The sequence below is a fragment of the Giraffa tippelskirchi genome, chromosome 5 (assembly GCF_054371585.1).
Source record: "Giraffa tippelskirchi isolate mGirTip1 chromosome 5, T2T-mGirTip1v1.2.pri, whole genome shotgun sequence".
Lineage (NCBI taxonomy): Eukaryota > Metazoa > Chordata > Mammalia > Artiodactyla > Giraffidae > Giraffa > Giraffa tippelskirchi.
This window is the reverse complement of record NC_137279.1, coordinates 92,704,963-92,732,573: the sequence shown is the minus strand read 5'-3', so window position 1 is coordinate 92,732,573 and position 27,611 is coordinate 92,704,963. Positions and strand designations below refer to the sequence as shown.

General features: G+C 44.5%; 1 protein-coding gene and 1 long non-coding RNA gene across 2 annotated transcripts; one reads left to right on the top strand and one right to left on the bottom strand.

Annotated features, from left to right (window-relative positions):
- Positions 1-1,278: 1,278 nt before the first annotated feature.
- Positions 1,279-5,275, bottom strand: LOC145507521 (uncharacterized). Its single transcript, XR_014054911.1, has 2 exons — positions 5,097-5,275; positions 1,279-4,942 (listed from the first exon to the last, which is right to left on the bottom strand). It is a non-coding gene; the product is annotated as an uncharacterized LOC145507521 (long non-coding RNA).
- Positions 3,514-27,556, top strand: PRCC (proline rich mitotic checkpoint control factor). The gene is made up of 7 exons (XM_081494147.1): positions 3,514-4,223; positions 16,418-16,465; positions 18,637-19,203; positions 21,428-21,523; positions 23,162-23,305; positions 25,321-25,386; positions 27,115-27,556. The coding sequence occupies exons 1-7, from the start codon at positions 3,753-3,755 to the stop codon at positions 27,199-27,201; spliced, it is 1,479 nt and encodes a 492-aa protein (XP_081350273.1). The 5' UTR covers positions 3,514-3,752; the 3' UTR covers positions 27,202-27,556.
- Positions 27,557-27,611: the final 55 nt, after the last annotated feature.

The following is a 27,611-nucleotide window of genomic DNA, read 5'->3' as shown; positions in this document are numbered from 1 at the left end:
TATTCCTCTGATATTTCCTTCCCTCTTTTTTTTGAGGTGGGGGAACTCTTATTGTTCAGATATTACACCTCCTGGGTGGGTCTGAAAGAAATAACTTTTCTTTTCCAACTCTTCTAGTGAGAATTTTATCTGTGCTCTTGTATTTTTATTTCTCAAGAGTTCTATTGTATTTTCTGCTTGTTACTTTTTTTATGGCATCCTGTTCTTGTTTCATGTATATAATATTTTCTCTTATCTGAGAAAGAGGATAGATTTTGGAAGTTTTCTTCTCCCTGCAGTTTCTCTATTTTTACTTGTTTGTTTTGTCTCTATCATTCATGTTAGAGTGCCTGCTCATGTTTAAGAGTGAGGGACTTAAAAAATAGTGAGAGACTAAAAAGGCATCTTGGACCTATGGGCATGTGGTTGGAGCTTCTCATTTGAGAACTTGGTGTAGGGGTTTTCTGGATATGAAATTTGTAGGGGGAATCTCTGATATGGGATTCCATAGATCTTTCCTCTTGGGCTGAACACATTTCCTGTGGAGATTTCCCCCAGTATCTAGCCTTTAGGGTAAAGGCTGCTGGCTGACCTTCTGGGAAAAACAGATCTGGGGTCTCAGTATTCTATGTGCATATTGCTTTAATTCCTTTGATGTCTATAAAATACCCATGCCCTTGACTGTGCCTGGTTTTCTTCATAGCAGAAACCCCCTGTTTTATTCCTCTGGGAAACAAACAAACAAAACAAAACCCCCCAAACCTTCATTTTGTCTGGGTTTGGGGAGAGGCAGTCTTCCATTAGTGTGAAGTGGGGGAGGGGATTCAGGGATCTAATGTTTGCTAACCAGCTCTCACTTCTGTTCCCTTCCCTTCTGGAGGTACTTGATACCATACTCCTGAGCCTTGTGAGGTTTCTACAGATAGTTCAGACTGAGTCTCACCATTCCCCAGGGCCAGCTTGCCTCTCAGCTCTCTTGAATGTGTCAAATCAGTACCATCGATGCTTTCCACCTACCAAAATGTCACTGTGCTCTCCTCTTCTCACGTCCCCATCTTTGTGGGTTCAAATGTTTTCAAAATGGTCTTTCAGTTCAGTTCAGTTCAGTCGCTCAGTTGTTTCCCACTCTTTGCGACCCCATGGACTGCAGCAGGCCAGGCTTCCCTGTCCATCACCAACTCCCAGAGCTTGCTCAAGCTCATGCCCATTGAGTCGATGATGCCTTAGAAAAATTCCTTTAATTGAAGTTTTAGTAGAATTTCAGGAGGGAACCAAATTAGGTATGTCTATTCAATTTACTATCTTTAATGGAAGACTTTATTAATGTTATTACTACTTTTGAATAGGTAATACATGCACAAGTTACAAATTTCGAAAGGTATAAAAGAGTAAGCAGTGAGAAATAAATCTCCTTCCCATCCTCGTCCTCAAATTTCTTTAATCAATTTCTTGCATGAAAACCACCTTTTGAGGGCAGGGTATCTACCTATTAAGGGAAATCATTAATGTTTACAGTAAGAGGACCCTGCTTAGAAAATATTTGTTAAAAAAAAAGATCTCTGCCCTTTTGGGGTGTCTCTTCACTGCAGGGCAGCAAGATGTGTTGACCAGGAATAAGGATAATCATTTCCCTTTGAAAGTTTCCCATTCTCTTTCCTGTCATACTCAATCCATTTTTCAAAGGAGGAAAATGCAACTCAGAGAAGAGAAGTGACTGTCCAAATTCACCAAAAGTAGGTTGGGGAGTGTAGATTGGAAAAGCTGGTATTAGAAGGCAGCAGTGTGCAAAGCATACCAGGTGCAAGGTAACACTGGAGAGTCAAGTTTCTCAGTGTGGTCCTTAGTACACCTGCTTTGCAATCAACAGAGGAGCTGCTTAAAAATCCAGACTTCTGGGTCCCACTTCTGGGCCCCACCCACTGAAGAGGACTCTCTTAGGCTGGAATTCAGAAATTTGCATTTTTAAAAAGTTTTTCAGTGATCTTAGTCACATTAAAGTTTAAGAATTGATGGGCAGAAAAATGCTCTGGGCATCCAGAGCAGGGAGCAGACAGATTTAAGCAAACAGAAAGCAGCATATGAGTTTGTTGGTGAAGGCAGGGTGAGATTAAGACACATCGAGAAGGTGGGGAGGAGGGGACCATAGCAGGCTTGTCTAATGCAGAAGTCATGCTTAGGCTTCCACTGTCCCTCTTTGTTGTTGCCATCATCATCACCCACCTTGGTCATCCTTTCCATCTTCTTCTTTAGCCTCCTCCCTAAATCTTAACAGTCTCTCAGGGCTGAGCTCAGTAGAGCCTTCTGCTCTGGCAATAGGGAGATGGAGCCCACACAGAGATGGTTCAGAATATAAAGGACACACACATAGTTGACAAATAGAGGGCACCCAGTCACAGTCAACAGGAAGGGGCAAAGATGAACATATAAGAAAAGGACACGAAATTACGGTGGACAGAGGACAGCTGCAGAATCATGAGCAGACACATGTAAGGTGGAAAAGGATACACATAAACATGGGTGGATATAAAAGGCACTCACAGAGACCAATGAACAAGTCACATATAAAGGCACAAGGAACAGCAGGCACAGAGACAGATACAAAGGACATTTGCAGATAGATAGCTGGGTGGACAGGCAGATAGGGATGAACTGAAGGGATGCCTCAAATCTGTCAAGGGGACCGAGATGTAGCTGGCCCCCACCCCCACTAGGCTGAGTTGAAGGGATTAATCTGAAGTACCAGGCTCTGCCTTCCAGGGCCCTTGCCCATCTTTCTGTCTCACTCCCGAGTGAGGTCAGGACCCCGGCTGGAAGGGCGAGGTGTGCTTCTGGATGTGCACCTTGGTCAAGGCGAGATCACTTACACCCTCTTATGTTACATTTATTTCAGCTCTCAGATGTTTTTAATTAGGCCTGAAGTCCTGACTCTTTCTGGCTCGCAGCCCAATTTCGTACGGGTCTCTCGAGCCCTGTTTGTTCTTGGGGTGTTTTATTCCAACTTAGGTTTCTGTGGACTCGGAGGCTTCACCAGCCTCATTTACAGATAACTTTCTCTTTAAGCTACCCCCCCGCCACCAACCCGCCACCAACCCGCCACCAACCCGCCACCAACCCGCCACCTTCCCAGACGCCCTTTCATTCCCGACATTACTTGCAGTTTCTAAGAGCACTACGTTTCCCATAAATCTTAGCGCCCAAGCAGCCTCCCTACAGAACTTCAAGTACAGAGATGCTCTCCTATCCGTCTCCGTGACCACCGCGGTGACTGATGGGGCTTGTAGTTATCTAGGAATTGTCAGGGGACCAAAAAAAAAAACCAAACAAACCCCAAACTACGCATCCCAGAAGTCCTAGTATCAGAGGCGGATTTAGCGCCTGTCTGTCTCCGGACCCATCAATCCTTCATCTGACTCCAACTCCCGCCGTGCCTTGCGCCGCGCTCCCTGCGGCGGAGAATGGTGCCGTGTCCAAAGTGTTCTCTGGGAGTTGTAGTTCTTATGTTGGTGAGGCGAGGAGGAGGCGGAGTGACTCGGCGGCCATTAGCTGTGTGTAGTTGCCCGGGACTAGGAGCTTAAGTGAAGAGGGAAGCCTTATTCGGTGGAAATCAACTATGGGCATGGGCTTCTGCCGGGGCTAGCCCTAGAGTACGGAGAAGGCGGGCTTTTTGGTTCCCCTCCCCGCCGAGTCGGGGGGGGTACACTAGGCCTTCGGACATCCCCGGTCTCGAGTAGGCCTCGTCTGCCGGCAAGGGCGCCCCAAAGGCGGGCGGCGCCATGTCGCTGGTTGCTTACGCCAGCAGCGATGAAAGTGAGCCGGATGAGGCTGAGCCGGAGCCGGAGGAGGAGGAGGAGGCGGCGGCCCCTACACCTGGGCCCACTTTAGGGGGCTTGTTCGCTTCTCTTCCCGCACCCAAGGGTCCGGCCTTGCTGCCTCCGCCCCCTCAGATGCTGGCCACAGCCTTTCCCCCGCCGCTGTTGCTGCCCCCACCCACCGGCGACCCCCGGCTCCAGCCTCCTCCCCCCTTGCCCTTCGGCCTGGGAGGCTTCCCCCCACCTCCAGGCGTAAGCCCGGCTGAAGCGGCGGGAGTTGGGGAGGGGCTCGGATTGGGGCTGCCCGCGCCCCGAGGCCCTGGCCTCAGTCTGCCCCCCACTATCGGCGGTGCCGGGCCCCCCCTGGGGCTTCCGAAGCCAAAGAAGAGGACAGAGCCGGTGAAGATTGCGGCGCCAGAGTTGCATAAGGGGGATGTGAGTATCCGGGGAGGGCACCCCCACTGTCCATTGGGTTTGGGCATGGGCTCAGCTGTGGGAGGGACTTGTGGAGGCTCGGAGACTCTCTCCTGTAAATGCATCCGTTGATTCCGGACCACTGGATTCCTGGTACTGTGCGATTAGTCGAGCTGAAATTTGTCGGCTTTGGGGAGTTAGGGTATTTGTCCTTGCGTGTCTCTCCAAACTGGACCCGTCCGCGGAAAGGCCTTATACCATCACCTGACACTGACAGGGCCAGGCCTAGGGACACTTGATTGCATTCCCTCTGTTGCACCTTCATCGTAGGTCTCCCCACCCCGCCGTACTCAGAACAAATGTGGCACTTGAAGAGATAATAGGAGACAGTTCCTGAGCCCTTGGCCAATATTCAGAACTAACCTTTTGCTTTGCCTCTGAACTTAAAAGCATCAGAGTCTGAGCGGAAAGGATAGGAATCTATTTTTGAGCGAAGTTAGGGAAGAAATCCAGTATTTGTTGAGTACAGATCATTTGCCAGGCATTGGCCCTTTCCTTGAATTACCACAGAACTGTGAGAGATAACATTCTAATTTTTACAGATGAGAAACAGGTGTCCAGCGTGTAAGATCTTACCTGGTGAAGGGCAGAGTGAAGATTCACGGTTTAGCTGAACTGCAGGCCTATGCTTCAGTTTCACCATTTACATATAGAAGAGCCAACCAAGCTTGTGTCGTTTTCTGTATGTTGGATCAGAAAAATTGAAGGCCTTTTTTGGAGTGAGCGTTTGGGAGATAGAAGAGACAGCCTAGGGGCAGGTAATACTTTAGAGTTATCTGGAGTTCTTCCCATTCTTTCTTTTCTAAAAGGTCAGTTGGTCCATGCCTTGCTTACCTCTGGTAACCCTCAGAGGGAAGCTGATTTTCACCCTTGCTTTTCTTCAGACTTCCCACTCGGCCTGGAGGCTATTTCTGTTCTCTTCCTCCCAGATGTCTGAATGTTCTCTCCCTCACCTCTTTCAAATCTGGGTTTAAAAGACAAGTTCCCAGTGTGGACTTGCTAGTCGACCTATTTCAGTTGTAACTTCCTGTCACCCACTCCGCCCCACCCTACTTCTTTTATTTTTCTCCATAGCACCACCATCTAAGATACTTTATCACTATATAGTTCAGTTGTTCAGTCGTGTCCGACTCTTTGCAACCCCATGGTCTGCAGCACACCAGGCTTCCCTGTCCATCACTAACTCTCAGAGCTTACTCAAACTCACGTCCATAGAGTTGGTGATGCCATCCAACCATCTCATCTTCTGTCATCCCCTTCTCCCACCTTCAATCTTTCCCAGCATCAGAGTCTTTTCAGATGAGTCAGTTCTTCGCATCAGGTGGCCAAAGTATTGGAGTTTCAGCTTCAGCATCAGTCCTTCCAGTGAACACCCAGGACTGATCTCCTTTAGGATTGACTGGTTGGATCTCCTTGCAGTCCAAGGGACTGTCAAGAGTCTTCTTCAACGCCACAGTCCAAAAGCATCAATTCTTCGGCACTCAGCTTTCTTTATAGTCCAACTCTTACATCCATACATGAGTACTGGAAAAACCATAGCTTTGACTAGACGAACCCTTGTTGGCAAAGTAATGTCTCTGCTTTTTAATATGCTGTCTAGGTTGGTCATAACTTTTCTTCCCAGGAGCAAGCGTCTTTTAATTTCATGGCTGCAGTTAACCATCTGCAGGGATTTTGGAGCCCAAGAAAATAAAGTCTCACTGTTGCCATTGTTTCGCCATCTATTTGCCATGAAGTGATGGGACTGGATGCCATGATCTTAGTTTTCTGAATGTTGAGTTTTAAGCCAACTTTTTCATTCTCCTCTTTGACTTTCATCAAGAGGCTCTTTAGTTCTTCACTTTCTGCCTTTGAGGATGATGCCATCTGTGTATCTGAGGTTATTGATATTTCTCCCAGCAATCTTGATTCCAGCTTGTGCTTCCTCCAGCCCAGCATTTTTCATGATGTACTCTGCATATAAGTTAAATAAGCAGGGTGACAATATACAGCCTTGATATTCCTTTCCCGATTTGGAACCAGTCTGTTGTTCCATTTCCAGTTCTAACTGTTGCTTCCTGACCTGCATACAGATTTCTCAAGAGGCAGGTCAGGTAATCTGGTATTCCCATCTCTTGAAGAATTTTCCACAGTTTGTTGTGATCCACACGGTCAAAGGCTTTGGCGTAGTCAATAAAGCTGAAGTAGATGTTTTTCTGGAACTCTCTTGCTTTTTCGATGACCCAGAGGACATTGCCAATTTGATCTCTGGTTCCTCTGTCTTTTCTAAATCCAGCTTGAATATCTAGAAGTTCACAGTTCACATACTATTGAAGCCTGGCTTGGAGAATTTTGAGCATTGCTTTGCTAGTGTATGAGATGACATACTAACCATCTCACATACTGTTTATTTTATTTGCCTCTTTTCTTTTGCTGGTATACAAGCTCTATGAAGACAGGGCTTATTGTTTATTTTTTTCACTGCTGAATTCCTAGTGGTTAAAGCAATGCCTGGCACATACTGAGTACTATCTAAATATTTTGAGTGAATGAATTCAAATGAATATGGATTCTTTCTGGAAGGTATTTCCAGAATCTCCCTTACTACCTTGTTCCAAACTTTTTCCAAATCATTTCCCCCTTCTTTTTTACCCAAGTCTGTTATTTCTAAGTCTAGCCCCCAAAAGCCTTCTGTTGCTCCACTGGAACTTAAGTTTGCTCTTGATTTAACCTGGAACAAAGGAAAGTTCCTAAGACAGAGGAAAATAGGTTTATTTTGGGGGGCATTCTGTTTTCACAGTTTTCTTCCCAAATTTCCTTTCAGCCTAATTGCAATCTATGGGGGAAGATGACACTTTGAGCCAGCTTGCTTCCCTCCACAGTGACAGTGGAAAGACTCATTTTTAGGTCCTCAGAGGTAGCATCAGGAAAAGTTGCTGGTAGAAGCCATAGAATCTTCCATTTAGGCTGGCTGAAGTGGTGGAAAGTTCTGAGGACTTTTAACTATCCCTCCTTTGTAAGTATAAGTTGCTAAATTGCTGAGATAAATTGTGAGCTGGATAATTAGAATAAAAACTAAATCCTATCCCTTAGCTGGTTCAGTTTCCCGTTTTTGTTCTGTACAAGTCAGTGTTTTGTTTTCTGAACATGTAATTCCTGGGAAAGGTAGCCTAAGAGAGTTCTAAGGTGAATAGGTAAGGGTGACCTTCGCCTTTGAAATATTTGTGGGTCTAAGGTCTTGTGGTTCTAAGCTCTGTGTCTTGAGCTTATTGGGCTTTCAGTAAACATCTGAGTGAATGAATTAGGTTTCCTTAAATAATTTTCCTTTAGAATTTGGTGCTGAGGTAGGATTAATTAACTCTGAACTCTTGTTCATTCTTTCATTCACTATTGAGCTGATTCTCTGTGCCAGGAGCTGAGTACAGTAGTGAACATGATAGACCCTATTGTAAAAGGAGGTGCTGGTCTATGTGGGGGGAGACAGGCAAGGTCAATCAGGAGGACCATGATAGAGCTGGTGTCATGGAAGCTCTCCTTTGGGGCACTAATCAACTCTAGAGGCTGGGGAGGCTTTCAGGAGCAGCTGATGCCTACACTTCAGAAATAAGACAAGTGAGCAGAAGGTAGCCAGAGAAAGGGGCGATGAAGAGGAGGACATCAGGCAGAGGGAATGGAATGTACAAAAGCCCAGAGGTCAGAGAGTGCAAACGCTTTGCGGGAAGCTTTAGTAAGGCACCATGGCTGCAGCGCATGGTGGGCAGGGGCAGTGATGAGAGATGAGGCTAGAGAGAAAGAGAGTGAGGCCAGATGATAATGGGCCTAGGATACGATGCCAAGGCCTTTGTACGTAATTCTAGGGTAGTGAAAAGCCCTTAAGTCTGAGCAAGAATCCTCTGATCACAGGGTGCCAAAAGACCTGGAGGGAGCAAGATTGGTAGAGACAATGTGAGAGATGATGGTGCCTGAACAAGGGAGTAGTGGGGATGGAGAGAATTGGAGGTTCCAGGTCTTTTTTGGAGGGAGAAATGGTAAGACCAGGGAATTGATTGGATGTCATGGGTGAAGGAGAGGGGTCAAGGCTGACCTTTTGGCTCGGGCAGCTGGGAGGGTAGTGGTGCTGTTTATTTGGGGAATACAAAGGCAGAGCAGGTTGGGGATTAGCTAGATTTAACTGGTTACAAGTATCAGAAACTGCTTCAAGCTAGCATAAGTGGAAATGCATCATAAATATACTGAGGTACCCTGGAAAGGGCCTGGAATCAGGAGTTGGAGATCTGTCAGGGACCCTCAGAGCTTCTCTTGGCACCTTTAATTCATTCTTCTTTGTCTGCAGACCAGTTTCCTCCACTTCTTAACTTTTGTTGCAGATGAAAGGTGGCTGCCTATACCTCCTTGGTTTTTCATTCCTTCTTGTTAGTGATTGGCCCAGATTGAACTACAGTTTTAGTTCCGGTCTGGCTTTCTGGGAGAGAGACTATAATTGGTTTGATTTGAGTCAGCTCATCGATCGGCCGCAGTCAGGGAACAGGGGAAATTCTCTCTCCAGGTATGTTTCAATATCAAATTCAGTCAGCTTTTGACTTATGTGAGTCAAAAATTAGGAATGATCCATAAAATGGGGAATCGTCATTCCTTTTCCCTTCTTAACTGTTCTTTTTCTGAACAGTGGTTAATTGCTGATTTTGCGGGCTTAGGCGATGCAGACTTCTAAAATTAGGATCCAAAAAAGCAAAATTAGAGGAATAAGTTTGCTCTAAGGGTTTTCTGTCATGTAATGTGCGTTCCAACACAAATAGAAATTTCAGAGTTACTTGAATTAGTGTTACGTGTCCTTTCAAATTGGTTACTCAGGTAGTGAAAGATTTGAAGCTGTGAAATTGAAATCTCACTAATTTTGGTCACTTCTGTTAAGCAAGGAGTTAAGAGTTGACTGTGGTGAATTTAGCTAGGATTTAGCCCTAGATAGAAAGGGAAGGAGGAATGCTCCAACATCTGTGGGTCACCTATGGAGTGTCTGACACTGTGCTGGGCACATCAGCGACTCTGTAAGTTAAGCCTTACCCCTAGTTTACAGGTGAGGATATAGGAATTTAGAGAACAGCGCTAAAATCGCATAGTTTGAGAGTAGCAGAAGTCATATTTGCTCCCAGGTGTGTTGTGTTCCTTTCTATCATAATTCCTACCAAAAAGATAGAAGAGTCTTGAGCAACCAGAACTAGGAAAGTGATACTATGAGTGGGAGAGAAAATGATGTCCTAACTGAATGGGCAGATGTAAGAACATATTTGAGACCAAAGGGGAAAACAGTTGATGAATCTAGCTAATTGGGATAATAGCAGAGAGGAGTGTGTAAATGATTAGAGTTTGGAGCCTGGGGGTTGGAGGGGGTGGTGGTCTGTGCTTGGGCTCTGATTTCCTTCTTGGCTTCTTGCCCTGGCAACTAGTGATTGCTTTTTGGAAAGGGAGTCTGTCAGAACCAGAGCCTGGGAAGATAAGAGGGAGGCTGCCATGGGGAATGAGGCTCTCATAGATTAGCAGATCCCACTGGGCCTGGCTTAATGGAAAATGTCTGTTTCCGTTCTTGCTCAGCAGTCTCGGGGTGTGTGTGTCTTGTCACTCTTGGCAGCTGGAACAGAGAGGACAGTGGTGGCCACTGAGGCGCAGGCTCTTATGAGGCCAAAAAGAAATACAGCACTTCCTTCTTAAGAGACACAGCCAGTTTGTGTCTCGAAAACCTGGGAATGCCTTTTCTGGCCCAGCCTACTTCTTCCAGCCCTGGGTGCTCCTGTATCTCTAGCATCATCATCCTCTCTGGATCAGATAACACAGACCCACTTAGATCACCTTTCGCTGGTCTTTATGACTCCAGGAGTTGACTCAACAGCCTCCTTTTAATATACTCCTGTAGATGACAGTTTGGCGGTTTCTCAAAAAGTTAATTAGAATGATCCAGCAGTTTCACTCCTAGGTAAAAAGAATTGAAAACAGGGACTCAAACAAATACTTGTATGCTGGTGTTCATAGCAGCACTGTTCACAGTAGCCAAAAGGTGGCAATAACCCACATTTTCAGCAACAGATGAGTGGATACACAGAGTGGTATATACATACAATGGAATATTACTCAACCTTAAAAAGGAATGCAGTTCTGATACATATTACAATATGGATGGACTTTGCAAACATGCTCAGTAAAATAAGCTCGACACAAAAGGACACATTATATGATTCCATTTGTATGAGGTACCTAGAGTAGGCAAATGAAGAGATTGAAAGTATAGAGGTTACTGGGGAATGGGGAATTATTGTTAATAGGTACAGAATTACTGTTTGGGATGACGAGAAGTTCTGGAGATAGATAGTGGTGATGGTTATACAATGTTATGAATGTACTTAATGCTACTGAATTGTATGCTTGCTGCTGCTGCTAAGTCGCTTCAGTCGTGTCCGACTGTGCAACCCCATAGACGCAGCCCACCCCATAGACGGCAGCCCACCAGGCTCCGCCGTCCCTGGGATTCTCTAGGCAAGAACACTGGAGTGGGTTGCCATTTCCTTCTCCAATGCATGAAAGTGAAAAGTGAAAGTGAAGTCGCTTAGTCATGTCCGACTCGTCTCGACCCCATGGACTGCAGCCTACCAGGCTCCTCCATCTATGGGATTTTCCAGGCAAGAGTACTGGAGTGGGGTGCCATTGCCTTCTCCGGAATTGTATGCTTATGAATGGTTAAAATGATACATTTTATGTTATATATGCTTTACCATGATAAAGGGGAAAAAAACCCCAGTATGCTCATGTACCTTTCACCATCAAGGAAGTTCTCATTGTGTCTAAATTAAATACTGTGCTTAGGCTGATCCTCTTGCCTCTAATTGGTTCCTGATAGAAGCTGAATTAATTTTCCTTTTAAATGCTCTAAGACAGTCCCTGACCCCGTGACTGGTAGATATATGGCACATCTTTTAGATTTTGTATTACTCATCTCTTCCTCTTTGGTACTCTGAACTGAAATTTATTTTTTTGTGTGAGGTATTTGGATAATTCCTTGCTGAGCTTTCTTTGGTTTCCTGTTTTCATCCAAGCCTACACATACCTGTAAGTCCTTTGAGTGGCCTCTCAACCTCTTTTCATAGTGAACCAGTGAGTTCCATGTTTCCAACCTCTTTAGTTGGCTAAAGTTAATTCAGGGGGCAAGAAGTGGTTCTCATTGTGTTTCCCTACTCTCCTAAGGGCCCTGAACTTCCTCTGTGGCCTAGGTAGGTTACTGAATGTCTCAGAGCCCTGTTTGTCAGCTTTAAGAGGTAAAGATTTATTTTTGCCCCTCTCTCAAAGATGAATAGTCTTAAGAAGGGCTTAGGGGTTCAGCACATTTTTTGAGGGTCTTAGCGTTCTGTTTTAGGGAGTCATATTTATGCCCATCATGAGATGATTTATAATGGGGCTCAGTAGATTAGTACAAGATGTTCAGAGAGAAGGATGATTGTGAGTAGCTGTAGCAGTCCTGTAAATCCGGAATTAATAAGGTGTTCCTAAAATCTTTGTACAGTTTTTTGTGTGTGTGCTTTTAAGCTTTAAACTTAGGTTGACAGTATAATGGAAACCGTCTGTGACATTTAAGGAAAAATTGAATTTTCTTCCCCCAGCTGATCTGGCCTTCAATTCTATTAGCCATAGGACAGTTTGCCTGCACTTTCAGAGTAGCCACTTTTTGTTTGTCACAGATCTGAAAAATAAAAATATGCTTGTACAGTTTTATGAATGTAATCATCTTAAACTTGGTAACATTTTCTTTTCAGGTTGTTTCCATTGGACATATTACCTAAGATGTTAAAGTTTAAACGTGCCTGGGGACTTCATGACAGCCTTGTATACCCCACAGTGAGGTGGTTCTGTGTGGTCTGCTGGAAAGGAGCAAGTCTTCATAGTCAGAAAACAAGGGAAGGGGGGGCGGGGAAGAAAAGGGAACCCGTCAGTAAACCCCAAGGCAGTGGAGTTTGGAACAGAGAGAAAAGGTCAAAAATGCTTGGATGTTTGGGGCTTAAGGCTTTTCTTCGATTGTCTTTGACCTCTTTGCAGACCAGAGAGGAGAATAATCCTTGAATTCTGTTAAAAATTTTAGTTAGTATACATTTTTTGCATTTTCATGGATCAGTTCAGTTCAGTCGCCTAGTCGTGTCTGCCTCTTTGCAGCTCCATGGACTGCAGCACGCCAGGTTTCCCTTCCCATCACCAACTCCTGGAGCTTGCTCAAACTCATGTCCATCAAGTCAGTGATGCCATCCAACCATCTCATCCTCTGTCATCCCCTTCTCCTGCCTTCATTCTTTCCCAGCATCAGAGTCTTTTCTAAGGAGTCATTTCTTTGCATCAGGTGGCCAAAGTATTGGACCTTCAGCTTCAGCATCGGTTCTTCCAATGAATATTCCAGACTGATTTCCTTTAGGATGAACTGGTTGTATCTCCTTGCGGTCCAAGGAACTCTCAAGAATCTTCTCCAACACTACAGTTCAGAAGCATCAATTCTTCAGCGCTCAGCTTTCTTTATGGTCCAGCTCTCATATCCATACATGACTACTGGAAAAACCATAGCTTTGACTAGACAGATCTTTGTCAGCAAAGTAATGTTTCTGCTTTCTAAAATGCTGTCTAGGTTGATCATAGCTTTTCTTCCAAGGAGCAAGCATCTTTTAAATTTCATGGCTGCAGTCACCATCTGCAGGGATTTTGGAGCCCAAGAAAACAAAGTCTCTCACTGTTTCCATTGTTTCCCCATCTATTTGCCATGAAGTGATGGGACTGGATGCCACGATCTTAGGTTTTTGAATGTTGAGTTTTAAGCCAACTTTTTCACTCTCCTCTTTAGTTCTTCTTCACTTTCTGCCATAAGGGTAGTATCATCTGCATATCTGAGGTTATTGATATTTCTTCCTGCAGTCTTGATTCTAGCTTGTGCTTCATCCAGCCCAGCATTTTGCATGATGTATTCTGCATATAAGTTAAACAAGCAGGGTGACAATATACAACCTTGTTGTACTCCTTTTCCAACCTGTCCGTTGTTCCATGTCCTAACTCGCTTGACCTACACACAGATTTCTCAGGAGACAGGTAAGGTGGTCTGGTATTCCCATCTCTTTAAGACGTTTCCACAATTTGTTGTGATCCACACGGTCAAAGGCTTTGGTGTAGTCAGTAAAGCAGAAGTAGATGTTTTTCTGGAACTCGTGCTTTTTCGATGATCCAACAGATGTTGGCAGTTTGATCTCTGGTTCCTCTGCCTTTTCTAAATCCAGCTTGAACATCTGGAAGTTCTCGATTCACGTACTGTTGAAGCCTCACTTTGTTTGAGTACTACTTTACTAGTGTGTGAGATGAGTGCAATTGTGCAATAGTTTGAACATTCTTTGCCATTGCCTTTCTTTGAGATTGGAATGAAAACTGACCTTTTCCAGTCCTGTGGCCACTGCTGAGTTTTCCAAATTTGCTGGCATATTGAGTGCAGCACTTTCACAGCATCATCTTTTAGGATTTGAAATAGCTCAACTGGAATTCTATCACCTCCACTAGCTTTGTTCATAGTGATCCTTCCTAAGGCCCACTTGACTTCACATTCCAGGATGTCTGACTCTAGGTGAGTGATCACACCATCATAGTTATCTGAGTCATGAAGATCTTTTTTGTATAGTTCTTCTGGGTATTCTTGCCACCTCTTCTTAATATCTTCTGCTTCTGTTAGGTCTGTACCATTTCTGTCCTTTATTGTGCCCTTCTTTGCATGAAATGTTCCCTTGGTAGCTCTAATTTTCTTGAAGAGATCTATAGTCATTCCCATTCTATTGCTTTCCTCTATTTCTTTGCATTGATCACCGAGAAGGCTTTCTTCTCTCTCCTTGCTATTCTTTGGAACTCTGCATTCAAATGGGAATATCTTTCCTTTTCTCCTTTGCCTTTCGCTTCTCTTCTTTTCTCAGCTATTTGTAAGACCTCCTCAGACAACCATTTTGCCTTTTTGCATTTCGTTTTCTTGGGAATGGTCTTGATCACTGCCTCCTGTACAATGTCACGAACCTCATCCATAGTTCTTCAGGCATTCTGTCTATTAGATCTAATCCCTTGAGTCTATTTGTCACTTTCTTTGTATAATCATAAGGGATTTGATTTAGGTCATACCTGAATGGTCCAGTGGTTTTCCTTACTTTCTTTAATTTAAGTCTGAATTTTGCAATAAGGAAGGAGTTCATGATCTGAGCCACAGTCAGCTCCCGGTCTTGTTTTTGCTGTCCGTATAGAGCTTCTCCATCTTTGGCTGCAAAGAATATAATCAATCTGATTTCGGTGTTGACCATCTGGTGACCTCCATGTGTAGAGTCCTCTCTTGTGTTGTTGGAAGAGGGTGTTTGCTATGACCAGTGCGTTCTCTTGGCAAAACTTTGTTAGCCTTTGGGCTGCTTCATTTTGTACTCCAAGGCCAAATTTGCGTGTTACTTCAGGTATCTCTTGACTTCCTACTTTTGCATTCCAGTCCCCTATAATGAAAAGGACTTCTTTTTTTGGTGTTAATTCTAGTAAGGCAAGTATATGCACATGAAAAATGCAACATTTACAGAACAAGCACAAATGAATCATTGTTAGCTTGATGCCACCCCAGACAAATAAATAACATAGGGACACAGTGAAAAAGAGCAAGGTGAACTTCTTTAGGAAGACTTCAGAGTTTCAGGTCAGGAGGTACAGAGTGCGGACTGACAGGAGAGTGAGAGGTGGCAGTCATCCAGGAACCTGAAGGAGGAGTGATAAGGTGGGGAACTTACGTGAAAGAAGTACAAATGGAGGCTGAGCCAGTTCTTTGAGGAGATTTTGGAGTCACAGTTGATGCCCTTATCCTTAACTGCTTTTATTACAATTATTTGGGTACTTGTCTTTCTTCTGACTGGACTCAAGTTTCTTGAGGGCTGGGACTTCTTCCATGTCTTGGCATACAAGAAAATCTTTGAAGCACAGTGGAGGAAGGAGTCCAGGTTGTGCCTCTGGAAATCAGTGGGCCAGGACTCTGCCTGCTCCAAGTCCTATCCTGTTGCCTGAGTGGATGAATATCATCATAGTACCTGTAACCCAGTCATAGGACACCAGTTGGAGCCGTGTCTACAGTGCCTGGCACAGTGTCTTGCTTACAGTAGGTTCTGAGTAATGATGATCAGAAGGTCCTTGCAGCAGATGAATCCAATGGGGAACTTGTGACATATGAGGTTCAGTTGAGAAAAATAGAGAATTTGAGTTGTTTAAAATCTTGGAAATGGAAAGGATCTTAGATTCTTGCCTAATCACCTTTATTTACAGGTGCCCCAAACCAGGGTCTTAACAACAAATGGAAAACTTTTAAGGCTCTCAGTTTGGATATTAATTTTTTAAAATAGAATGTTAAAGCTTGCTTTTCATATGCTTTGCATCTTTCTGATAGATAAAGATGGCTGAGGAGCTGATGTTGAACTAAAAGTTTGGCCATTTTTCAGTGTGAGATCTTGTTTTAGAAACAATGCTGATGAATCAGAGGGATAACACAGAGGACCTCCCTTCTTGCCCCCAATTCTCACAGTCATCATTTGCTTGCCTTCTTCCTGGATGTGAACAACTCTGTCTGGCGTACTTATACAATAGATCATACTTGGAGAGGAATGGATTTCTCCGATGGCTTTGACCTTTAATGTCTCATAGAAGAGTAGTTAACACACCACTTAATCCCATAGGAGTTCCCTGGCCCTGTGGTTGTGTAGTCTGTATAAGTGGTTTTAGAAGTGAAGCTGAGATTGGGTGAGATTGTGGGCCAAATCCCATTCATCTTCTAGTGGACAGATTTATAGGAAGAAGAATGGGTATAGCTTTTTCTTTCCACCAAAGACTGAATGAGAGGAAGTAGTCTTAATTTAAAGGACAAAATTGATGCAAAAGGCTCTGGAACAGGTCGGGGGGTTTGAGAATGAGTGACCAGGGGAGGTCAACGCCTACCTCATTCTCTGAAGCTGTTTGGCTGGTCCTGGGAGACACATCCCTCATACAGAGGAAGGGCCCAGACAAGATGATAGCCACTGTTGTCCAGTCCTTTATTTCTGCTTCATTTAAGGTGAGTGCTTTTCCTATTGTCCTTAAACAGTGAGGCCTTATTTTGTTTCTTTTTCTCTTAGTCAGATTCTGAGGAAGATGAACCCACAAAGAAGAAAACTGTCCTTCAGGTAAGCTTTGTGACAGAAGCCATTTCTTCCCATATTGCTTCCTGGAAGATGGGAAATTTCCAAATCAAGCTTAAGCAAATGCAATATTGATATTGAGGACTGCCTATTTGAGTGTAGTTTTGTTTTCCAGGTAACATCAGACCTTGTGCTTTTCTACCCTCCCCTCACTGTTCACTGACTTTAGTGTGCTGACGTTGCCTCTCCTAGAGGATAGGCATGGTAGGGAGATGAATTGGAACTCAATTTGATTTATTACGTTTCAGGTAAAAGGATTATTTAGGAAGAGTAGAATAAATGGATTGGTCAAAATGATGTTATGGGACATCTGAACTTTAAAATTATCCATCTTCTCCCAGTCTCATTTTTAACCTGGAAAAGAAACTTATATAGTACTAAGTGCTATACCAGTGTTTAACTGATTTTACCCTCTTAACAGTACCTAAATGAGTGTTAGTATCATTCCTGTATTGTATATGAGGAGAATGAGAACTTAAGGAACTTGCCCAGGGTCAGACAACTAGTGGGGACAGAGCTGAGATCAGACTGAGGCAGTCTGACTGTAGAGTCTATGCTCTTACCTGCAGCGTTTGGCCACTGCTTTGTCATAAAGACCAGAAGTCCTTAACCAGACAGTGCTGGGAGATGCTGTTGCTACCGTTTCCTGTTTCCCCTTGTCCCAGTGCCTTTATTCTGGCTCCCAGGAGTCTCTTTCTGTTCAGCTCCACACACAGTGATTTACACACCCTCTGACCTCATGTTAATCATATGTCTCAGGAAGAGCAAAAGCAATTCTTCCTTTATAAGGCTGTTGTCTCCTGATTCAGGTATATGATCCTGAGGTTGCCCCTTCCCTGAGTCTGTTAAGGTGTCACATCCCATGTTGGGAGGTCTTAGAAGGACACAGTCACATGGAAGTTAGATAACTGATGAGAGTGATGCTGTGTCCATGTCTGTAGTGGGTTATGGAGGGAGAACCATGAATGATACTCACTTGCTGAGACTAAATGGAGTCAGTTGTTGCCTGTTGTCAGAAGGGCTTCCTGGAGGAAGTGAACTGGCAACTAAAAAGATGGGAGGACACTGGCTCAGAACGTACTCCAGGAGTAAAGAGCAGTCTTCCAGATGGTAGGAAGAGATGAGTGCATAGAGAACCTCTGAGCTGATAAGGCGGAGTGTGGACCAAGCACTGCAAAGGGATGTAGCCATGATCCCAGATGTAGCTGAGAAGTCAAATGCTTCGAAGGTAGCCTGAAGGATGTATGTGCTTCATCTTCCATCTCAGTCTGGTTTTTATGAGCCTGAGCCTTTGGCGTCTGCCAGGATGGAATAACCTAAGTCTGTGAACACAGACAGCAGGGAGAAGAGCTCATTTTCTGGATGAACAGTTCTGCCTGGACTGCTTGATTCAGAAGCCTTAGTTTGCTTATTCTGGGCATTTCTTGGCTGAGAGTGCTGAAGTACATGGTTACTCCAAGACAGTGACACAGTGTCCAATAAGTGACACTAACTCCATTCTCCTTTTTCAAACCAATACCTCCCTCAGCCCTACAGTTAGGCCAGCTGACCTTGTTATACAGAAAGCAGAATCCGAAAGATTCTTATGAGTAACAGGAACTCTGGATGGACTGAGCCAGTTAGCTTACAAATTGATAAGTTAAATGCTTGACTCTGGCATAAACAAGCTGGATATACCACATCTCTAGGGCTTTCCTTGGGCGGGGAGGGAACTTTGGGCGGGATGTATGAATGTCTTTTTAGGACAGAGCCTTGCTATTGACTTTGAGTGGCAATCCAAAGGAAGCAAGGAGTTGCTATGCTTAAGAGGAACCTTCAGGATATTGAGAGATGTTCATTTATCAGTTGGAGAGAGCCCTGGCTTTTGGGGAAGAAAGATGATGTATTTGCTAAATGTATCATATTAGCAAAAAAAAAAAATCAGGAAAGGTTTTGTGGTAGAGGAGCTGGGAGAAGTGACAGCAGAAGGGCCTGAAGTAGGAGGAGTCAAGTCTAGTTTGGATGACCTTAGTGGGCAAAGGTCAGACAGAACAGGGCTGGTAAGATTTTAGGCTGGAGCACGTAACTGTAATGCTTGTTCTTAATGTCAGTAGTATGTTTCATAACATATCACTTGTCACCTTTCTTCCCTCCTTACCCATACTTGGGCTCACCAGGGATCCAGTGAGGGGACTGGTTTGTCCGCCTTGCTTCCCCAACCTAAAAACCTGACTGTGAAAGAGACTAACAGGTTGCTCCTGCCCCATGCCTTCTCCCGGAAACCCTCGGATGGCTCCTCTGACACTAAGCCCTCCAGGCAAGCTTCTAAGACCAAGTCGTCTTCTCTTGCCCCTGTTGTGGGCACCACAACCACCACTCCATCGCCCTCAGCTATCAAGGCTGCCGCCAAGAGTGCCGCCCTGCAGGTGACGAAGCAGATCACGCAAGAGGAGGACGACAGTGATGAGGAAGTAGCCCCTGAGAACTTTTTCTCCCTCCCTGAGAAGGCCGAGCCGCCTGGAGTTGAGCCATACCCTTACCCTGTTCCCACTGTCCCAGAAGAGCTGCCTCCAGGCACAGAACCAGAGCCGGCCTTCCAGGATGATGCTGCCAATGCCCCCTTGGAATTCAAGATGGCAGCAGGCTCAAGTGGGGCCCCTTGGATGCCTAAGCCTGGGGATGACTACAGCTACAATCAGTTTTCCACATATGGCGACACCAATGCCGCCGGTGCTTACTATCAGGTGGGTAGGTGGCATGGAGGGCAGGCCAGGGAATGTTGGAGTCTGGCAGTCAGGGAGAGCTTTGAGCCTGTGATATGGCCTCTCTGGCATCACTTTGGCTGAATTAATGAGTCTTCTGGTGTCTTGGTTTTCCTTACCTATCAGGTCTCAAAACATTATGGCTTTATGCTGAAGCATATTGATCTAAAACTGCCTGAGTCTCAAAGCTTGACAGGTTGAACCACAGAATTGACCCCTTTATTCTGAACACAAAATGTCATTGTAGGAGCTGATGAGAGGTATAGGGAGAAAGTGGAAGAAGAGCAGTCTCTAATCTTAGAGATCCCAGGTAGCTTCTGCACATGTGGGTGAGGAGGATGTAAGAGCTTTGGCATAGATGACTAGATAGCAGTGAGTCCAAGGAGAGTTCTGGAGGTGGGGAGTGCTGAGAATGTAGGAAGTGGGGAGGGAGAGGAGGGAGTCTGGAGAGTTGAATGCAAAGGGAATAGGAGAATGGCGAGAGGCCTTGACTGAGACATGAGAAGTCAAAGGACTAAAGTAAGTCTCTGGAGAGAAGACACTGGGGGACCATAGTTTGGGCAGAGACAGGAAATGGGGTTTAGATTTTGAATCTCAAACTATGTGAGTCGGGGCAAATTACTTATCTGCCCCTCTGAATCTCAGATTTCTCAGCTCTAAGATGGGAAGAATGATAAAACTTCAGGGTTGCTACAAGAGCTATATTGGTAACATAGTAAATGTTCAGTAAATGGTTACGAGAATTTTTATTCAAATGTTATGTGGAAAAGCTATTTAAGTTGTTCTCCGAGGCTTCAGAGGGTGAGAATATATGAGGCCAGGTTGTGAGTAGTTTAAGACAGACTCTAGTGGTCAGAGCTTTCTTAGATGGAGAGGTGGTGGTTGATCAGAGGCAGCTGGCTTGTGCTATGGCCGGGCAGCTGTAGGAAGTTTTCCTGCCAGCGTGCTATGGTTGCAAGACTTCAGTCTCCTTCAACCACTGTGATTCTCTGAGTGGTAAGTGTTACTCTTATCTACTGTCTAGGCCTGCGTAGGGACCCATGGTAGGTGGACTTTGAGGACACTCTGTTCTGATCAAAGACTTGGAAAACTATTTGCCATTAAGCCTTGCTGTGTCCTGTAGACTGACCAGGGACAGTGTATCTCCCCTCAATGTTGTTGGAAGGAGGAAGATGAATGTTTTGACCTCTTTAGCAAAGAAAGAGAAAAATGTAAGAAACCACTAGTTTATATCCAGCCAATGATAACAGTTGGAATTTTGTATGCAGTTACAGATACCATGAAGGCAGTCAGTGCAAATTAAAGCACTTTAATTACTCTAGGGTGCCCTTCGATTTAAATGTATGTTTTTTATCAATACTTTTAATGAAAATTAATGCTTTAATTACTCTGGTTTTTTATGTATTATTTTTATTTAACATTAAACCTTATTTTTCATCTATAAAATGAATGTTCTTAGAGGAACATTTCTTGGAGTTTTGGGCAAAGGTGGAAAAATTAGGAAAAAGTGCAGGCAGGGAGGAAATAGTTTCTCTGCCCTGCAGCTGCCTGAGTTGGCCACAGTAGGGGCCTTGCCCTTGCCTTCACCCCTCTTCCTCTAGGGTCCACAGCAACATCTGGCCAGCTCACCTCTAAAGGGGCGTCATCAATTCCTGAACTGAAAATCTGGTAATGCAAACCTGGTTTGTTCCCAGCTTTGTAAATTCAATACCACCCTTATGGTGGTTTATTTTTCTCAGACATCTGCAACCTCCCTGCCTACTAAGGGAGGGAGTCCCCTGTGCCCAGGGCTGCTAGATCGGACGAGGAGCAGGAGTAGCATGCCTCACACCTCCTCATCTCTGCTCACACTGGAGCATACTGGGGTCTTCTGAGCAGGAGGAGCCCGGCTGAGGCTTGGTAGAGGTCAGCAGTAGGAGTCATGCTGGGGAAGCAGCCGAGGGAGCAGGCTGTGAATTGAAGCAGGAGAGAATGTCTTTATTTCTTGTATCTCTTCCCTAAAAAAAATATCCATCTGTCTGGATGGTGTAGATCGGAAAAAACTCTGGTTCTTGAGTTGCAGGGTAGGTCCTTAGGATCTGTGATTTTACTGGTCCACTTGAGGGGTCTGTAGGGTGGGTATCACCACTGCCTCTTGGATGAGGGTTTTCTCTGTTCTCTCCACTGTGCCCTCAGCTGGTGTGTTTTCTCCCCTCCTTGACTACAGGATTATTACAGTGGTGGCTACTACCCCGCACAGGACCCGGCTCTGGTCCCCCCCCAGGAAATTGCCCCAGATGCGTCCTTCATCGATGACGAAGCAGTAAGTTAATAAAGCCCAAGTGACCATCTTTGACCCCTAGACACCAAGTTTCAAGTCTGAAGCTAAAGGAAAATCTTTTTCTAAAAAAAGCAAAAAAGCTATATTCATTTGGGATTCAGTTTGACAACATATAATTGAGAAACTTCAAGTAATAATGGCATATGTAAGGGAAGTTAACTTTTTTCTTTATAAAAGAAGGCTAGAGGTAGACAGGCCAAGACTGGTATGGCAGCTTCAAAAAGTTGTCGAGATACAGCCCCCTTTGATAAGAATAAGAATGTAGCTTAAGGCCACTGCCACCATTATTGCACACCAGGCAGCAGAATGGAAAAAGAAAGTCACCTCCCCCTTGAGGAGATTTTCTGAAAGTTCCTAAGAATACCTTTCCTTCTATCTTACTGACTAGAACCTGTCATATGGCCGTATTTAGTTGCAAGGGAACGTGGTAGTCTTTTCATTGGGTGGTACTATGCCTAGCCAAAGTGAACCCAGTATGGTTCATTCATACTAACAGAGAGGGGGAGAGTGAATTTTGGGGAGGGAACAGCAGCCACAGTAAAAACCTTGTGTTTCACATCACTGTATTATTCCCTGCTGCTGAGCTTCTCCCCGACTCGGCACAAGGGAAGATGAAAACCTCATGTTTTGTGGCCTACCAGTCATGTGCAGGAGATAAAGTATTCCATCTGTAGGGAAGCCACAGCCTACCAGGAGTGGGTTGGAGAAATAGGGGATGCAAGTTCTTATAAAAATAACATTCTCCTCACCTTTTCACACAAAGATGTCCATCCCTTTGCAAACTTCTGCCTGTGGTTAATCCTGTGTTGGTCCACTTTCCTGTGTATGTCCTCTTTGACAAGTTCAGTAGTTAGGCCTGTTTTGTTCTAAGCCTAGGAGGCAGCAGGGAGCTTATCCAGTGGCAAAAGTCAGCTCCTTATGGGTAGAGAGAGGCCTTGCTGATGCTCAGACCACAACCTGGGTTTCACTGCAGATTTCCAAGTGTTCTTGAATTTAATTCCTCTTCATCTACACTCCTCGGCACATCTTCTGGTGACTTAACAGTGTGATAATTTTTCTTTCTTTCTTTTGGAGGAAGAGGAAAGAGTAGCAGTCTCCTGGAAATTTTGCCAGGCTCTTTTTTGAGGCTTCCTCTCTCTCCATCTCGAATTACATTCTCCTCTAATGTCTAATCTGGTGTGTGGTCTGCTGATTTGGTAATACTGAACCAATGAGAAAGAACAGACATGTTAAAAGAACTAATTTTTAGAAGAGAAATCCTAGAATTGCTTTTGTACCTTTAATTCTTAATTTGAAAATAGTGTGCAGTTCTTTTAGGCATATACAATTTGTACATAATTTGAGTAAAATTCTTACCAGTGAATCTCTGCACTCACGTTTGGGAATACATTTTGGCCTTCTTTTCCCTGAGGCCAGGAGAACTTCTGAGAAGTAGCCTTTCAGCTGGCATCAATGCAACTTGGTAGGTGGCATGGTGAAAGGACATACAGCACAGAGAGAATTAAGGGTGAAGTGGAATTGGGGAGCCCCAAAATCATTCCATAAACTCTGGATCCTTGGTGACATCTCCTGATCCCCTACCCAGACCCCCGACTCCTGAATTTTTCCCCCCTTTTCCAGTTTAAGCGGCTGCAGGGCAAAAGGAACCGAGGGAGGGAGGAAATCAACTTTGTGGAGATCAAAGGTGACGACCAGCTCAGTGGGGCCCAGCAGTGGATGACCAAGTCATTGACAGAAGAGAAAACCATGAAGTCATTCAGCAAAGTAAGTGGGAAAGAAAGGTCTACTGGGTGGCCACCTTGGGAGTGCCCAAAGCAAAATCTGACCCCTCACCTCATTGTTACTGTCCCTATACCTTTAGCAAACACATGTTCCCCTTGGTACTGGAGTGTACACCAAGCCTCCCAGGTACATCTCCTACTTTCCAGAATTTTGCAGCACTTCGCTCTCTATCTAGATGGTAGTCTGGTTACTGAGATTGGACAGCTGAAACAGTTTCCTATCCTATAGTTGGGAAGATCTCAATATGTGTGGCTCCTTCCTGGCTGGACAGAATCCATAGCTGCTCTTCCCTTTTCCTACTGTCCTACCCCTCTCTCCATCCTGTTAAGTTGGGACCTGGTACACCACATCGTTGAGGTGTGGGCACAACAGAGCCTCCAAAGTCCTGGGGTCCTCGGTTCTGAGTGTGCATCCCCTTCTCTCACCTTTCTTTCCATTATTTATTGTACCCAGCTGTGGTCTTTTCAGATGCTTTATTCCTCACATTTCCCACACCACATGCCTACCTTCTCTGTGCTAGTTTTCTTCAGTCAGTATGATGAACGTCTCTTCACCTAATAGCTGAGTACAGCAAATGTGGACATTTATGAGCCTGCCACAGGGGGGAAGATGTGGGGAAGCCCTGGATTCTAGCCCAGCACCAGCAAGGCCAAGGTCGGGCATTTTATTCCCTTCTTCTCCCCCCATTTTCTTTGCTTTGTTCTGTGGCCACAGATGGCCATCTGAGCCCCAGCCGTTTGTTTTAACTGAATGCTGGCGGTCGTACAGGACAGAGCAAAGGATTGTGGTTAGATCAGCATAGATCCATCACTGTTTACCGGAAAAGCCACTTAGGAGAGCATGCTCTACTAACTGGGTGGAGAGGCATCATCACATAGTAATAGCTACTGTTGTTAGTGCTCACTGTAGACCAGGAATGGAGCTGGATGTTTTATGTTTGTCATCTTTAACTGTCATATTAAATGACATTAAATAGCATCAAGGAATTGGAATCTGCTGTTTTCCCAGGTTTAAGTTTTTTATTTTTTTCCCCACCATCCCATTGTATTGAGCTAGATTTTTAAAAAAAGAAGAGAAGGATACAGTTCCTGTCCTTGACAGGGTTACAGTGTAGTTGAGAAAGAGTTTTAAGGACACTTGAGTATAAATGATTATGGTGCAAATTGATTGCATAAGTGCTGAGGAGACTCCAGAGAGGAGTTTTGGGAGTTGGGTGGGGCTGATTAGGAAGCTTCTAGTCTGAGACTAACACTGGCAGAGGACAGGAAAACCGCAGAATGAAAGCCCAGACCAATATAGACTTTGACAGTAAATCATTTGCATCAAAGTTTGAGTAGGGGTTCAGTGCAGTTACGGGTGAAGGCTGGAAAATTGGAGAGAGGCATGGTGATTGTGAAAATCTAATTCCAGGGAAGCTGCTTGTTGGTACTTACTAGAATAAGGGAGTAGGGTTTCAGCCAAAGGTGATTGATGGGAGAGCTTGGTAAGCAGTAGGCAGGAGACAGGCTAGACATCTGGCCTGACTGGGGAGAAGTGGACAGAGATGAAGAGGGCCTTAAGGGCAGAGAAGGTGGTGGGAGGTAAGAAGGGAGGGAGGTCTCCTGGACCCTGGCCTTTAAACTGTTTTAGACTGACTGCAAGCAGTAAAGCTGGTGTCAAGTGTCCACTGTGGGCAGAGCCCCATGCTTGGTGCTGAGGATGGTGGGTTACCAAAGATATAGAAGACAGTCCTGACCTCAAAGTATTTCCAGTCTAATGAGGATATTGGCTGACTCTTTTAGGCAAGTATTCTGAGCTTGAGATTTTTGCATTATAACTTTAATAAAAACAACTATCTTGTAAGTATATAGACTTAAAAACTGCTCCAAGCTGACTTCTTCTTCCTAGGATTTGGGCTGTGTAGTTGTTTTCTTAATACCCATCCTTGTCCCATTGGGGCACATGAGAAACTTCCACTTTTCTTTCAATGTGTTAATGATTATTTTCTTCCCTTACAGAAGAAAGGTGAGCAGCCAACAGGCCAGCAGCGGCGGAAACACCAGATTACCTATCTGATTCATCAGGTGAGAGGCCTGAGGGCCCTGGTCTGCTAGACAGGATCCCTGTAAACCTGGGGATTTGAAGGCTGAGATCTTGGCTAGAAGCCTCTGTCAGACACCTGCTTCCAGCAGGCACCCTCCCCAGTTCTCCATATGGCCACTAGGTGGGGATGTGTCTTCAGAATTATCCTACTCTGCCTCAGGCTCACTTCATGTAAGACTCAAGTACAGGTGCTTGGAATAAACTGTAAATGAAGATTCAGATATTTAAAACATAAAGATAAGAAGAGGGTGAAATGGTTTCTCATAAGGTTCTTTTAAATATCAAGTTCATATGATAATTTAAAAAACTAAAGAAAAATTGGTTCAGTAACTTTTAGCAAAACATATACCTCGTGAGGAGGTAAGGTTGGTTTTGTGTTCTTCATTTCTGTGGCAGGAAACATCAATGCAAGCAATTAAAATTTACAGAAAATCCAAAAATATCTTTTGGAATTGGAATATTTCTTGGTATTTATTTGATAGGACCTGGCAGCTTTCAAATATTTATTGTGTCATTAAATATCTTTTTGAGATCTAGTGTACTAAATGCTGTCAAGAGTACAGAAGGAGTAAGACTCTTTCCTGGCCATTTCCGGAGAGTATATATGCTGGTTGGTGATTTCAGTGCCAAAACTTGCATTCATTGTTCTTACCATATTTTCACCTTCTTTTTCATGGACTCCTTTGTACCCTTACCCTATCTTGTTATTTGTAAGGAAAGAATTTAAGGGTAGTGTCTTTAAAATTTTTTTATTTTTATTTTTTAATTTATTTTTAAATTATTTTTTATTTGCTGTTCTTCTATAGGGTCTTTTTAAATCCAAACTCTCAGCACCCTACTCCACCCCAGGGGAAATGAGCAGGTGGGGGTGGGGTGGAGGAGCCCCTTTTCTAGGGTGGCATTTGTACATTCCCAGAATGCAGTCTAGAGCTAGGAGTTGTCACAGTCAGGAGGGGAAAGCATTAATTCTTGTACCTTCCAGTCAGTTTTTCACAGCTTCAATTTGTGCTCTAAAGTGGTGTGCATTTCTACGGTACCATATATACTATATTCAACACAACAGCGAAACAGTGGCTCCAGACTTAATTATTGTTGGTAGGTGTCCTATTTTGACCTGTCCAGGTCTTCAACGCTGTCTTCTCCCACATGGCTCGTTAAATATCCAAGGCAGCTGATTGTCTTCCTTTCATATTCCAAATTCAAGTTCTCATTTGTCCATTTCCCATTCGAGCATTTCAGTTTTAAATCTAGTTGATGAAGCACCAGCATTCTTTTTTTTTTTTTTAATATTTATTTATTTATTTGACTACAACAGGTCTTCATTGTGCATGCAGGTTTTTTAGTTGTGGCATGCAACTTCTTGGTTGCATCATGTGGTATCTAGTTTCCTGACCAGGGATTGAACTCTGGCCTCCTGCATTGAGAGCATGGAGTCTTAGCCACTGGACCATCAGGGAAGTTCCAGGACCAGCATTCTTGAAATTCTGCCTGAACCCTATTAACTCCCCAAAGAGATGGTTTTCCTTTGCTTTCTGAGGGTCCTCCCCTTCTGCTTGAATAAGAAAATTAAATCCTTCAAGGGATTTACTTTTTCCTCATAATTATTTTGATGGCAGAAAGACTTTAAACTGGGAAGCACACAGAGTCAAGAGAAGCTTGTTTCTTAGAGCCTTGGTGTGACTCTCCCCTGCCCCCTCTTCCTTGCATAGGCTAAGGAGCGGGAGCTGGAACTGAAGAACACCTGGTCGGAGAACAAGCTCAGCCGCCGGCAGACCCAAGCCAAATACGGATTCTAGGGCTCTGGACCGGACTGCCCCTGGATCTCCTGCAGCCCAGCTGGCTCGGCCCCCAGCTTCATCTCTGGGACCCCAGCTGATCCAAGCCCAGGATCTCTTTCCCTGAGGACCCAGCCCTCGCCTCTGCGAGAATGAACATATTTGATAGATTTTTCTTAACAAAAGTTAGAAAATTCAGCTCCTTTCTGTCTTGGAGCTAGCAGACTCAAGTGATGCCTCAGAAGGGGCTCTGAGTTCTTGGATGGGAGTTTTGCTCCCTGTTGGGTGTGATGATATGTTGAACCCCTCCCTCCATCTGTTTTTTTTTTTTAAACCAGGGATGTCTGTTGAAATAAAATATTCAGTCCAACAGACACTGCGTGCCCTGAACCTTTTCCTACTTTTAAGTGAGGTCTCTCTTTTTTTCTCAT

Excerpts from the sequence above, each read along its gene's own strand:
- PRCC (XM_081494147.1), top strand. The coding sequence starts at position 3,753 with ATGTCGCTGGTTGCTTACGCCAGCAGCGATGAAAGTGAGCCGGATGAG. Across the intron at positions 4,224-16,417 it reads CAGAGTTGCATAAGGGGGAT|TCAGATTCTGAGGAAGATGA; the intron begins GTGAGTATCCGG and ends TTTTTCTCTTAG. Across the intron at positions 19,204-21,427 it reads CCGCCGGTGCTTACTATCAG|GATTATTACAGTGGTGGCTA; the intron begins GTGGGTAGGTGG and ends CCTTGACTACAG.